This window comes from Kogia breviceps, chromosome 13, assembly GCF_026419965.1.
Source record: "Kogia breviceps isolate mKogBre1 chromosome 13, mKogBre1 haplotype 1, whole genome shotgun sequence".
NCBI lineage: Eukaryota > Metazoa > Chordata > Mammalia > Artiodactyla > Physeteridae > Kogia > Kogia breviceps.
This window is the reverse complement of record NC_081322.1, coordinates 80,486,515-80,501,492: the sequence shown is the minus strand read 5'-3', so window position 1 is coordinate 80,501,492 and position 14,978 is coordinate 80,486,515. Positions and strand designations below refer to the sequence as shown.

Sequence of the window (14,978 nt, the reverse complement as noted above, 5' to 3'; positions counted from 1 at the left end):
AGGATTTGTCCCAGCGTCCTTCTTTCTAAAAGCTGCTTAATTAGAAGGTGACTAACTTCAGAATGGCTGTTATCACTGACAGGCAGGCAGAAAGATAGCGAAAACTGACCACACTTCCAAGATCCTCCCTCAATTACACTCGCTTTGATCTCCTGAAAAAGAAAAAGAAGGAGAGAAAGAAGGGAAAGGAACTTTCTCAGGGCAACTGGTTCTAATTGTAGCCTTTATGGTTTTTTTGTTCACTCTTCAATAAAATCTCCTTATGTGAACTCAGAACTTCACACACCAGTTAAATGTGCATTTGTAGTGTGTCTAAGATTGCGGCTCTCTTTTATCTGTAAAAGTACTTCGGTAAGAAAATAAAATTGCGGGAAGACACAGTCGCAGCATCTTTTCGTCTGGCATTAAGGTGGGGTCTGGAAATGCGTACCTAGGGCTCTTCCAAGGGCTTTGGCAGAAAGTCCCCAGAGGCACCAGGAACAGGGAACCTGTGTAGTTGGTGACACTGGATTTGCCATAAGACTTAAGAAACCCCTTTGAGACAGTGTTGATTTTGAAAACATAGTAAAACATAAGTTCCATGTTTGCATTGCTCTCATATTGGACTACAGCTCCCTTTTAGAGACAGATACTCCCAATTAACTTCAGATGGAGACACAGGAGCCAGACAGCTGGAAGGGAGCCTAGACATCAAGGTTTAGTCCAATCCACACATTTTACAGATGAGAAAACAGGGACTGAAAAAGTTAAGTAACTGAGAAGTATCCTCTTCAGTATTGTTTCTCCTACATGCTCATATCAAATCTAGTAACATGATATGATTTTGATGACTAAGAAAGAGGAAAATAAAACCATATCTCTATTTTATCACATACTTGAAGCACCTGTCACTGTAAATATAGCATGGCTATTCATATTAAAATAACTAAAATGTATAAAGGGAAGAATAGGAAATATAATGTCTGAAAAAGAACAAAATCAGTATCTCTCCTGGTATCTATCAAGTCCCAGCAGTCCTGGATTTGGTAGCTGGGATACCTTTGGTTCCAAGCCAAGATCACAGTAAAATTAGGATCTGATCTAAGAGGAAATAAAACATTTAGACAAACAAAAAGGGCACAAGCTGTATCCTCTCTGAGAATGCCTGAGATAAGTAAAATAAGATACGATATTTTTTATTTTCTACCTGTGAAAAGAAAACAAAATGGAGGTAGCTGGAGCAAAGGAACATTTAAGACGTGAATTTTAAAGTACATAAAAAAACTGGAAAGAATAATTTTCAGTATATTCCCTCAGGAGCCACCTTTTGCAAAGCATCTTGGGTTTTCTTATACTACTTCATTAGTTTCTTCAGCCCTGTTATGGGAAACCTGGCAAGAAGAATAAATAAAAAGTTCAATATCTTTGCTCATTCAATAAATGTACTTAAATTTAGTTCATCAGTGTCAAATTCTCATGTGGAAATCAACCTAACAGAAAATAGATTGTGATCAGCAACTCATTACATGGGAGAAAGTTGTTACAGAACATAGACTATAAAAGACCTAGAATTTATCCTGTGTTCCACTTCTGACCATCACATGTGGATTATGTAATGGTAAATACATCACTTAATTTTTTGCTTGAAGCTCAGTATCTATTTCTGTAAAATGGGAACAGCTCCTCTCTGCCCGGTGTGCTTTAGTCCACAAAGGGAGAATTGAAGAAAGCTAGGAGCAGAGGAGTTGAGGGTAAAGGGACATAACGTAAAGGGAGCATTTACACCACCTACAAAGAGGAGTCCAAAGGTCCTGATCAGTCATAAGTCTTAGGAGCTATTTGACTCTAGATTAAAGATGCCAAGTGAGCCATTCAAAGAGTCTAGCTAAGCCCTTAGGAGAAATTCATTTTCAGTAGACTGTAAGGGTATAACAACTATTGATTAGTGAAAAGAAGCAGCATAACTTCAAGGTCAAAAGATGGGGCCCTGGAATCAAGCAAACAGGGTTTTATCCTACCTTTGCCATTAATGGACTATAGGTCTCTTAACTTGTTATATACGGGTCTGTAAAGTGGGAATAAGATTAATACCTGAGGATTACATGAGATCATATGCCTAAAGAATTTATAACAGTGTTTGCAGCATAGTAAGTATTCAATATATGTTAGCTATGAAAAATATTACCGATTTTTTTCAAAACTTTAATAAGATACCAGAAAACAGTAATTAAAAATACTGGACAATGTTTATGTTCAATTTAGCAAATAGTTCCTATTTTACATACAGCATATTGCAGGAGACTGCTGCCGGGTAAGCTTTTCTAGCTCTGTGGATGCTAAGACCAAACAAGGCAGCCCCTTCGTAGATGTGGCCGCATATAGTAACACATTGAACATAACGAGGAAAGACACTGCCCCTTTGGTGCTATAACCTGACCAAACCCGTAAGGAGACAGTCAACAGCACAGACTCAGAAACACTATAATGTGCTTTGCCTTCTTAAGTGAGCTTCAACCACAAGTATATTTGAATTGATTTCTAACTAAAAGGCTGTGGAAGAATGTGCTAAAGCATGTATTAGCAGGGAAAACACTACTCCAACAATGTTGCCCACAGATCGACTCCCTGGACCTTTCTCCCTTTCTGGAATCTTATGGTCACTCTGCAAATCATTACTGAGGACAGGCTGGTCCTAAGCACGTGCCAGGTGTTGAGGTTTCAAGATGAACGAGTCTTGAGGGGTCAAAGTCCATCAAGAAACAGAGGTATAAATAAATACTCAGAACCATAATACCTGGGAAATGTCATCAAGGTATGACATATCCGTGCTTGTGGAATCGAAGAATGCTTGAGAAGACGACTTTTGAATTGGGTCTTAAAGCGTGAGGACTGCTTTGCAGGGCAGAAGAGGGAATGGCTCTGTTCAAAGAAACTCAGGTGGCAGAGAGAAGAGGCTAAATAGAAGATGTCATTTCTAAATGTATCTGATACTGGGACCGCAGGAATCAGATGCCACCGATATTCACAGAACTTTCTGCTGTTCCTTTTGCCCTCACTCCCCATACCTCAAGCCACAACTTACAGCCATGGAGGACCCCAGAATTCACCCACAACTGTAGAGATTTATAATAGGAGTAGCCTCTGCTGCTTTTCACTGTGGGTGCAGGAAAAAAAGAAAGACATATCAACTGGGAAATGATCTGTACTCTGGGTAATGAATTCTCATTTCACACTTGAATCTGATCCCAATGGCAAGTATCAACTGGCCAGCCAGTAGGGCTTCCATTGGTAGGAAAAGACTGAGGATGTCTTTGTCTGGATGTTGTGACTGCTGGCTTCCCCACAGATTTCAGAAGACAGGCAGGAGTAGCATCGGGCACAGACTTCTTAGGTTGGATGTTGCTGTGTTCTGAGCTTATTCTCTTCATTTGGAATTTACACATCACCAATTCCCAGAATGAGAAAGCTGAATTTTCTTCTTAAGAATATACAGAGAGGCTTAGTTCCATAAATACTGGCTTATTTCAGTCCACTAGGAATAACACATGCAAGTATGTGTGTACATGTAGGTATATATATACATGTACACTAAAATGTATAAAGTAAGAATAAAAAATATATAGTCTGAAAGAGAACAAAAACACTATCTCCTCTGGTATCTATAATGTATGTCGTATGCATATATATTAGTGTGCATGATGCATAGTATTCTAGAAAAATGCTTTCTTATTTCTTGGGAAAGAAGGTGTGTGTGTGTGTGTGTGTGTGTGTGTGTGTGTGTACGTGTGCACGTGTGTGTATCTTATATATATGTATAGGATGAAATACATATATATATATATATATATATATAATTAGCTTGTATATCATAATATCTATTCCAGGTCCAGAATGATTATATGTTTATAATTAAATTATGGTGAATTGAAATTTAATTTATGTGAATATAATTAAAATGAATGTTGTGAATCATACAATATCTTCAGAAGTATTTGATTCATTCCATTCAAGACACTGGGAAAGGCGCACAAATTACTCTTTCTTAGCTATTACAAAAGCCAGAACAGAGAAACTTGACCAGATAGGCACTGAGTTTCTGAGTAACTACCAAGGGAGAAACCCACATGGTGCGTGTCCCGTGTCACCCCCGGCCGTAGCCATCCACGTCTTGGCGCATCTGTGTAACCTGGAGCGCTACCACTGGAGCCAGTCGCCGGAGGCAGAGGGGCTTGTAGCTGCACTTTCCAAACTTGGCGACACCCCAGATGAGACCTACCTCAACCCCATCCGGACCTTCCACACAGTGAGTTCTCCCCGCGTGCCACCTAGCTCCTCATCTCCCAGATTCTTCCTTTTCTGATCCCTGTATCAGGAATACTGTATTTCAAAAGCTTTTAATGAAACAAAAAGCTAGAGAGGCTTTTATGCCAAATGCCAAAATCAATTTCACCTTTTAACAAACGTTATTTTCTTCTGCCATCAATGTTGCTGAGGAGTTATGAACAAGAAGAAAAACCGATGCCACTTAATTAGTTGATCACAAAAAATAGTAAATACACCTAAACAAGAAATGCAATAACCTGTTAAAACCCTACCATTTAAATTTTTTAAAGTAGCTCATGATTAGATTTTTTTTTTTTTTTTTTTTTTTGCCTATGTTAGAATCATAAAGAATGTGAAGTGCCATCTAAATTCAGGGAGGAGGAATTGGATGTCTTCATTTTCAGTTTGCAAATTGTTTTCTGGATCCCTTCTCCTGTGTCATTTTTGGCACACAGGTGACTAACTAGTTTGGCAGATCTGATGCTGGGCAAAGCAGCTAATTCCAGAATAAGACCTGCATAGCCAGTGACATCATTAACGCTAATTAGCTGTGTGCCCATGTGGGAGACAAAAAAAGGATACCCAAAGTGTAGCCACAGAAAGCCACCTGTAAAGATTAAGACATTTCTCTCCTTTAATCCACCCTCTACCTCTCTCTTCCTGATTGATTTAAACTTTTGCCACGCACTACCTACTCTATTGGAATATGTATCCAGCATGCTGACGAAGCTCAAAAATCTGTATTGCCCAAGAAGAGCCCCAAGACAATACCCTCCAGAATGGTTTGGAGAAATTTCTCCAATTGCTCCACTACCATCTGGGCCATCCCTTTAAGTGACCCTTTTGCTCACGCAGCCTGATTTGAAGAGGCAAAACTCAAAGTCTCTTTTTGGGGAAATTCTTCCATGTCATGTCCTCTAATTATCTGAAGATGATTTTGAAAAGCAGGCCACTGATCAAGTAGAGCTACATTTTCTTAGCTGACGACAATTAGAAGCTACAGATGCCCTAAGCTTGTGGGAATGGAATGCCTTTGGTGTACTCATTTGATCTGCAGGATTTGTCTGGGCACCTACTGGGGTTAACTCTTTTCCCCACTAAGGCTCTGGAAAATTCATTGCAATACACACCCGAGAATAAATCTCAACACTTTGAAGAGACTATGTAATAAATAGCACTTATTATAAATATTTTTAAAGCAATTTAACAAGATGATTAAGCTACTCCCTATATGGTTATTTCGTAATTTTAGAAGCAATATACTATTTAAGTACTAATTAAGTTCAGGAAACCCTCTAATTTGGGATATTTAGAGAAAGATGGGTATCAGTAACACAATGTGTACATTACAGAGTATTTCTAAAGAGAGACACAGTGGAATTGTTTAAGACTTATCATTGCAACTGAAACCAGTCTATAAATATGTGGTGACAAGAGGGAAGTGGGGATTTGCTTTAATAAGCAAAGAAGAGTGGTTTGTAATTAGCACATCATATGATGTAAATGCATTTCTAAAAGGCCTGAGTACACTTGAAAAAAGTCTTTTAAATGTTTACACATACCCCTTTCAATTTTGTTTCCACTGTTTGCTCTATGAAGAAAAAATAAACAACAGAGAAGTCCCTCTCCAAATTACCTTAAGATCTCAAAGCAGCCCCAATTAATGAGATTTTCCTGACAAAAGATATAGTGTGAGTTCGCTGAGCTCGATGTTGTCTCAAAGATAGTAACACAATGTGTGGATACTAATGACTCGGCCAGAATATGGGAGATTCACAATAAAAACAAAACGCTTTGTGATTCACATTCTAAAAAGCTATTTAACCATCCTCTGCACTCACAGGGCAGAATTCTGGCCTTTTGGCAGGGCCTATCTGATAAGGATGGCTGTATCTTTATTGATCACCTGGGATTTACAAAGCCTTATTCCAAGCCTCCTGAGGTAACATGAAAGAAATGCAAGTCATGGTCCTTCCAATTAAAAAGGGAGAGCAAGGAATAACTGCCAGGGGAACAGAGTGTGCAGCTGCTTTATTAGGAATGCCCCCGAGGGAGCTCTCCAAAAAAGTGTTTATTAATGTTAAGATGCAATTAAGCATGGACATCCTCATTTTTATTTTAAAAATTAAAAACTTGAAACTTGGCTTTATTTTGCAGTACTGTATCTTAAAATGCATTTTCATATATTGTCCTAATTTCAATTCAACTTAATAACTTTGACATGACGATTGATTTATACAGATGGGGAAAAAATGTAGTTAACAAAATGGCACTGGGCAAAATTTGAGCAGCGTAAATTTCCACCCTCAGGTGGGGTGGAGGAAAGGACAAGGAAGTTCCCTCTCGAAGTGTATGGGGATGCTTTTCAAGGCTAATATGCTTCTGATTAGAACCTTTTGAATTGCTACCTGCTTGGACTCTCAAATATTGATCCTAAAATGGAAAAACAGGACTGAGACATTAATGTCATGGTGCTTGTTTCTTTCAGAACACAATCACTGAGTTGCTAACAACAGTCGCGGGTATTACTGGCCTGTTGATCTCTCTGGCTTTGATCTTGATCATGACCTCTTCCACCGAGCTCATCCGGCAGGCGTCCTATGAGTTGTTCTGGTGCACACACCACGTTTTTATCATCTTCCTTATCGGTCTGGCCGTCCACGGGGCAGGGTGAGTCCTTATGGTCCTCGACGGGTAAGAATTTTATCTCTGTGAACCTCAGAATAGTCTTAGAAAGTCTTTTGGATGGAAAAACATGACATGCAGGACTAATGGACACATAGAATGTATGAAAAAGCACATTCACTGGGCCCAACACCTTTTTAATAATACTGAAAAGCAACATAGGTGGTGAAGGCTTATACTGTTCCTAGCTATCTCTGTTGGGGAGTCTTGACATGTGTATAAGAACTTTAACGAATGCTGAGTAACAGTAGATCTCTGTTTCATTCAGAACCTATTTCCACGATCCAGTTTATATGGGATTTGTTGGGATATATATTTTTGACAGCCAGAGTTTACTTCTGCTTGACCAAAAATCATCCCGGTGTCGGGGAGGGGACAGTATGTGAGATGGCCAATCTGACCTAGGCTCTGCCTCTAGTCTTCAGAGTGACCATGTGCAAGGCTTTCAATTCCCTGAACCTCAGTTTCCCCGTCTGACCTCTAGGAACCCTTTTTTCTCAAACATCCCATTAAATGCTGTGCTGGCATGCAACACCCGCCTGATACTCTTAATTCCTTCATCAGGAAGCTAGAGCAGCAGCCTCTAAAGTATAGCACCTTCAAAGATAATGTTTTCAGTTCTTTAAATATTACCAAAATGGCTCTAGACCAATCAACCAATTGATGTCTGGAAACTAGGTTGTCCCATATGAATTATTTCATAAATTGATGCCCTTTTTTCCCATGTTAAATTTTCAAAGTACACTTATGTATATGCATGATCAATCTGACCTTGAAAACAGTCCTGCCCAACAGAGACGGTGCTGTTATCCCCATTTCACTAAGGAGGAAACAGATGTTCAAAGGGTTAAGTGATTCGCTCAAGATCCCAGGACACATAAATGGCAGAGTCAGACCCAAGACACTGGTCTTCAGGCAACCAAACCTTTACTCGTAACAAGCCCTGAAGATCGGGTCTCTACTTTCATGAATAAACCGTTCCTCGACACTTGCAAGACTGTGCCTGGTGATGTTGCCAAGCCCTGTATTACAGACTTGCCAGAAGTTCCTCATCTGCTACCCACACTCACATGCTACCATGTCCTGCACCTTGTTCTCCCACCACGGCAGCTGCTGAGGGCAGGGCGGCCGCGTCTCGGAGGTGGGCTCTGTTTCTGCCCAGACCTGGAAAAGGGCAAACACACGGCCCAAGAGGCTGGATGGCCGAGCAAGTCACGCACCACGCGGTGACTGTGGATCCCACGCGGGGCCCTCTGGGAGCTCTTCTCAATCTGCACCTCCCAGCAAGTCAACTGCATCCTCCAGTCTCCCTCCCACGCTAGAAGCGCCCCTCATCTCAGCCCTCCACTCCTTGAAGGGGGTCCAAGCGGGTGCCACTGCCTCTGCCCCATCATCTGTCAGCTTGTCTGACACACAGACATCGTAGGAGGAAGAATTGCCCCGGGGGTGTATTTTGCCCTAAAACACTGGCCATCCCTCTCTGCTCATCTTTAGAAACCTAGTCAGTCAATGTTCATATGGAGGCTGCTGCCTGGCTAAGGGCTTTCTAGCCTCTTTTAACTTTAAAATACCTGCAGTTGACTCTTCTGAATGTGCCATCCCTCGCCATGACTTTTCGTATTTGGAGGGTGGGGTGGAGGGTATGTAGCCCCCAAGCCTTCCACCCCAAAGACTGTCAGGCCTTCCTTTCTCTGTGGCTTCTTCTGCCGGTGCCAGGGTGTTAACCCCTCTGGTTCACTTGAGAGGCTCTTCGTAATCCGCGTGTGTCCAGAAGAACTCTTCACAAAAGTTACGCATGCATCGCCCTGATCTTTCCTTCACGGCACTCAGGCCCTGGTCCCTTGTAGGAGCACAAGAGGATTTCAATGGGCAGTGTTTCATTGGAGATATTTTTTAATATCCAAATAACATTTCATAGGATGAAATTTTTTTAGTCATTTTAACTTAGTTGGAAGGCTTATCTTGGGATAAGGGCCTCATTTAATCTTCTCAGCGTGAAGTATTCTACAGCTACTGTTTACAGCAGAAAGTAATTTGCAAATTCTGTACAAAAATGCCAAGTAGGATTATTGGAATGTGTTAAAGCCCACTAATCTTCTTATTTTGGGATGGCATAGATGAAGACATAAAAAGTTTTAAAATTTTTAAAAAGATACCTACTGCATTTGAGAAGTGTTCTGAGGTTCCTTTAGGTAAAATAAGAAATGTTGTCTAAGGCCTGAGAACGAAGGTGTTAAAATTTACAGATTCTTTTCCTCTGGCTCCTATTTTTTATTCACCCTTCCTCTGTCTGGGCATCATTTGCTCATGGGAGATTCACAGATAGTTTTGCTCATCTAACTCAGTGGGATGTTATCAGGTTTGGATGACTTCCATAAACAGACGGGGACGAAGGCTGGGATGGCAGTTCTCCAGGCTGTTTCCAAGGGCATTGCCCTGCCCTCCTCCCAGGCCCTACGATGCACAAGGAGACATGTTACTCCACAGGCTACCCAGGACCTGAGCTGTGTCATGCTAAATTTTCTCTGTGAGGATCATGTTCCTCAAAAGTTAATCCATGTATTTTACTCATAAACTGCTAGGAATTGAGCGACACCTGGATGACATGACCTCAGCATCACATGCCTCACAGCGTGTGCACCAGTGGCTAAAGGGAGGAATTTGTACCTACGCAAATTGTCCTGGGTCAATGGGTACTGCATCTGTCGCAAATATAATATAGCGGGATCAGAACTGCCCTGGCAGTCCAGTGGTTAAGACTCCATGCTTCCACTATAGGGGGCACGGGTTCGATCCCTGGTCGTGGAACTAAGACCCCACATGCTGCATGGCACGGCCAAGAAATGAAAAAAATAATAATAATATAGCAGTATCACAGGACTCTTGACCCAGTGCTCCATTCACGAAGGCCAGCTTCCTTTTTCACTCTCCAATACAACAATATCATCTTGAAGGCACATTTCACACTGACCTATTTTTACCCTCTCAAATACTAAGCCTGCTATCGGTTACTGGGGGGCAAAATACCATTGTTCAGGGCACTTCTTTTGACTTCTTCACTTGATAACTTCTAGGTGCTCAGAAACAAACCAGGAAGGGTAGAAGTTCAATAAATTTGCAAACGACCCAAATAGTACAAAGTTCGCCAGTTAGCCCAAATCAGCAATCAGGACAAGACGTAACCTAATTAAATTCAACAGTCTACGAAAGGATGTGTTCCAACCATTTTCCTTCATTATGAACTCTCTAATACAGACAACTTTCAATTTAACACAGGATACCACCGAGGGGCACGTCTCTTCTGGTATCTTGGTAGTCACTCGAAGCTTCTTAAATTCCTATCTTTAAAGATGCTCAGGGAAACACACCCCAGCCCAGATTTCAAGACAGTGGAAATGTTATTGCAGAGTCTGTCGTAAACTGTGTATCTGTGGCATCCCAAGACTGCACAAAATCAGTTTCAAATTTGGCGGTTTTGCTTTGTTTTGTTTTCAATGGCAAGTCGGATTGTTCGAGGGCAAACTGCTGCGAGTCTTCTGCTACACAACGTCACCTTCTGTAGAGAACACCTTGCCGAGTGGTACAAAGCTGCCCGGTGCCCGGTGCCTCAATTTTCTGGCAAGGAACCTTCGGTAAGAATGAGCCCGGGAGCTTTTAAAAATAGCTGTCGCCACAGTTAAAATAGCTAGAGCTTTTATATGCTTGAAGAAAGAACAGCGCATGTCACCATGAGACAAAGCCAACTCTTTATTAAGTGTGCTAATAGGGAACTCGAGTTATGGATCATTTTACTAGGGGTTGCCTGCCAAAAGCACTTTGTTCATTTTGAAATGTGCTCTTCCACTTACATTTAAATATGGATGGCTGAGAGGGTGGGAAATCAGAGCCCCCCGCAAGCACAGTCCTGTCTCCAGAAGAGTCAGAAAGCTGTTTGGCTCACGTCCCTCTGCACTCAGCTCCCTACCCCCTGAACAACTGCCCTCTGCATTCTGAGAATTAATAGCATCCCTTCCCAAATGAACGTTAGGCAACGACCAAATGAGAATCATGCCCTCTTTATAAGCTTGCTTCCTTTCTTTGCACAACTTTCGAGATGGAAAAAATCGAGTTTACGCTCATTTACTTCCTGTTCTAATTAAGCTTTTACTACCGAAATAATGAGAATATTAGCCCCAAATAGACTTAATTAGAGTAGACGATAATGTCCACAGGATCTCAAAAGTAAGATTTCCAGGGTATGCTGTAAGCATGACACTTGGTGGCGTAGAAAAATAGAAATAGTAATTCTCTTTGGGATCCTGACAGGTCTTAGAACAGTGCAAACCTTGGGGCAGCTGGGTAATGCGTGAAGGACAGTAAATGAAGCCAGCGGATTAAAACAAGGAGGAAACAAGTGCCAAAAAATATGTATCATTAAACAATGGGAAGATAGTTTTCAGTATATAAATGGTAAGGATTGGGGAAATTATGTCATCAGCATATGAAGAATGTAATGATTGACTTTTTTGAAAATCCTTAACTCTCTTAAATTAAGCGCTGGATTTTAAGAGTTGAAACAGCTGAGAAGAATGTTTCAAACCGAGAGAAGTAGAATAGATGTGTCCATTAGACTGTGGTTCTTTTAATGGCCGGTATAGATTGTCTCTGTCTTAAACCCAACCATCGGGAGCCACTACCCAGCCTGCATATTGATGAGGAACATCAATGCCTCTCTAAAATGTTCAGCTACAGTGTCTCCATAAAAAAAATCAATACTCTCCCACACCTCATGAATACAGACTAGAGCCTGCTCCCAGCAGCGTATGCTGACATTAACTATCATGAAAAGGGGGGAACGTGCCCACCTCTCTGTTCACTCTCCCCTGCTATACTTCCTTGCACACCCAAACTCACGTTGTCTCTCTTTCCCATTATTTTTAATGGATCCTGATTCAAAGCGTGTGTGGGCTCTGCAATTACCGCTTGGCTGAGCTGTACGATATTCTCTCTGATGTCTTAGAGACACTGAATCCAAAAGGCATCCCAAGGACAAGTGCCCTCGCTTCACTGCACCACACCTACCCCGTCTTTGCAGGAATCCATCTCTTCCTCTTTGCCCCTCTTAACTCGGTGCATTTTCATGGTGCTTTTCTCAATAGAATATTTATCAGTTCACCTTTAGGGGTGAACTACTCCCACGGTAGAGCTAAGGATGCTTTGTACATCACCTCGTAGCAACTGAACTGATCAAAGGAAACAGTTATACTTTGCAGTCCCCTTTTCCCCCGCTTGTCTCACTCCCCCTTTCTACCCAAACCACAGACACATGCAAGACTCCAGACTCTATAGAATTCCTCACGCAATCCATCTCAAAAGATGCCTGGTCTTCCTTAGCCAAAGGAGCACCTTATTTCATTTAACGGCAACATTAACATATAATAATAGTAATAAGACTGGCACTTTTTAAATTACTAGGGAATGATGGCAATGGTATAGGAAAAAGCTTTAACTGAGGTAGAGTCATTTCAGCAAACCTTTGCCAAGTGGTTATTATATTCTTGGCATCACAGTAGACACAGGATTCAGGGATGTGGTTTCTGCTCCTGGAAACCTTATTGTCTAGAAAAAGAGGCCATTCATAAACACATACATAAAATAAAATCAAAGCCAGCATGTTCTTATTTCTGGTAGGAATGAAAAACCAGGAGTGAAAGTGGAGGAAACAAGTTTCATTACTGCAGCTTTTAAATCAACGTGGTTTTATTTCTATCATAAAATACTCACTGTACCATGACTTTTTGAGTATTTTTAGAGAAGAAGAAATAAAGCTAAAACTCCACAGGTCTTTTAACATTAAAGAAACTTAGATACTAATGGACCTGGCCCTTTATTTAATAGATGGAGAAATCGAGGTCCAAGGAGTTTTTATTTCTTAACTATGGTCACAAAGGGCATTCCTAGCAAAATCACATCAAGGAGCGAGAGCTCCTAACTCTGTGGCCCTGAACTTTCACCTCTCTACTCTTCGACATTCGTTCTGAATCTCTGGCCTCCTTGCACTCCTCATTTTGTCAGCTCTCTGCTGCTATCTACAGCTCTATGCCCCTGACACTGTGTTTATCTCTGTGAGTAGAACTAAAGCATTCAAGAGCTTGGAGGGAACCCCAATGATAATTTCCCTCAGTTCTCCCATTTTACAAAACAGAAAATTTGAACATAAAAAAGCCCAAGATTTTCCTAAAGGCATAGGGTGAGGGATGGTTACCCCAAGACCAGAAGCCAGGTCTTCTGGGACCCAGTCCAAGTTCTACCTTGCCCCTCCCGCCCTGGGCCATGTCTCCTTCTTGTTTTTACTTGTTCTTGCCTATCCTGGTAGTCACCGCTGGGATATATATCTTTGAATATTCATCTCTGGCCATCCTCTCCTTCCATCCCTACCTTCCAGGGGCCCCAGGAGTATCACAGCATAGCTAAACTGGGCTTTCTCCTCCTGGAGCAATTTATATACTAGATAGAGATAGAGCCAAGGATTAATAGCTTACATTCTCCTTCCTGACTAACCGTACAAAGAAAAATAATCCATTCCATTTTATCAACACGGAAAAAGCAGAGACCATGACTGACCTGACACCCACAAAATGAAGTGTGTGATGTCACAAACTCTCTAAAATGCGTGTGGAAGATTACTTGTAAAATTACATAGAAACTATGGGAGTGTTTTCGCAAATCTCTGTCTAAGCTCATTTAGAAAGAATTGCATCCTTGTTATCATTTCTGTAAATATCCAAGCCGACTCTCAAAATATTTTTTGGTTCATTCAAGCATAAGAGACCTAAGGATTCACTGCTTTGGTCCGACCCCATCCTTCGTGTCTACCCCTTCCTGCCTTACCCCCTACTCTCATCATCATCCTCACCTCACCCACAGCATAGGTGGACAGAAGGTTTTATTCTCCCTCTGCTATTCTGAACACGTTGCTGAACCCCACTGAGGCAGAAAAGAATAAGTGGGTCAAATTGCTTTGTGTTGCCTACATAAATCGAGCCTTTATGAGGCAAACAAGAGGCTCCCGGGGAAAAAGCACAGAAGGTTGATGTAGGTGAGAAAAAGTGCCATGCAAACAGACCTAGAAATAGACAAGAGAGATTTAGAAGAAACAGGAAAGATAACAAAAGCAAAAATGATGCTGAAGGGCTTGTGACCTGTCAACAGAAAAGCCGGAGAAGGATAATGGATAGGGGAGTAATGAACAAGGAAGGTGATGAGTCAGTGGGTGAGGTTTTAGTGACTATCTGAGTTCAAGAGAAGGGGACACCCTTTCTGTTCCTGAGATAGGATTCGAAGAGTAAGGTCGGTGGACTTAGAATTCCAAGGAGGGAATTCGGGGAAGTTAGGAGAAGGCTTGGGTTCTAGTCCTGGCTCTCTGTGACCTCCTTCCGTGTCCATAGGCAACTTATACTCATTCCCAGAACGTGATGTTATTTCTTCTTTAAGAGAAGAACTAGACTAGATTTCCAAGAACCCTTATCATCCTAAAATTCAATGAATTAATGAGTCTCTAATAGTTTGTAAGATACGTACCCTTTCTAATGTCAGCATTGGACAGAAAGAAGCATGATGACATGCTGGACCACCCAGCGCAGGCTGGGTGGTCAAGGCCAGTTCATGTCTTCACTGCACCTTATCACCTTTGTGACCCTGGACAATTTGTTTCATCTTGCTGAGCCTTAGTTTCCTTTTCTGCACAATAAAGAGAATATCATATGCCTCAGAAGGTTGTTTGATATCAAACCTAGTGTAAATCTTCAAAATTTTGAAGTTCCCATTCCTTCCCTTTTAGGGGAAGCACACAGCTAATTAACCCAACCCACGGTACAAGAGTAGCCTGCCGGTAAACTGATCCTCAGTAAGGCAGATTATACTCGTAAAAGGTTAACACAGAATGGAGAAGTTCCCTGTCAAAATTCTCCAGACGAGTGTTGAGGCTTTTGCTCTGATTCTGTAAACCTAGA

The 14,978-nt window shown here is 41.5% G+C and overlaps 1 protein-coding gene across 1 annotated transcript in view; it reads left to right on the top strand.

The window, feature by feature from the left end:
- The window catches only part of NOX3 (NADPH oxidase 3), a 58,066-nt gene that overhangs the window by 5,997 nt on the left and 37,091 nt on the right, over nucleotides 1-14,978 (top strand). Inside the window, exons 5-7 of the mRNA XM_059083730.1 lie at nucleotides 4,137-4,282; nucleotides 6,791-6,972; nucleotides 10,490-10,619. Coding sequence (XP_058939713.1) covers nucleotides 4,137-4,282; nucleotides 6,791-6,972; nucleotides 10,490-10,619 — 458 coding nt within the window. The remainder of the gene's footprint in view (nucleotides 1-4,136; nucleotides 4,283-6,790; nucleotides 6,973-10,489; nucleotides 10,620-14,978) is intronic.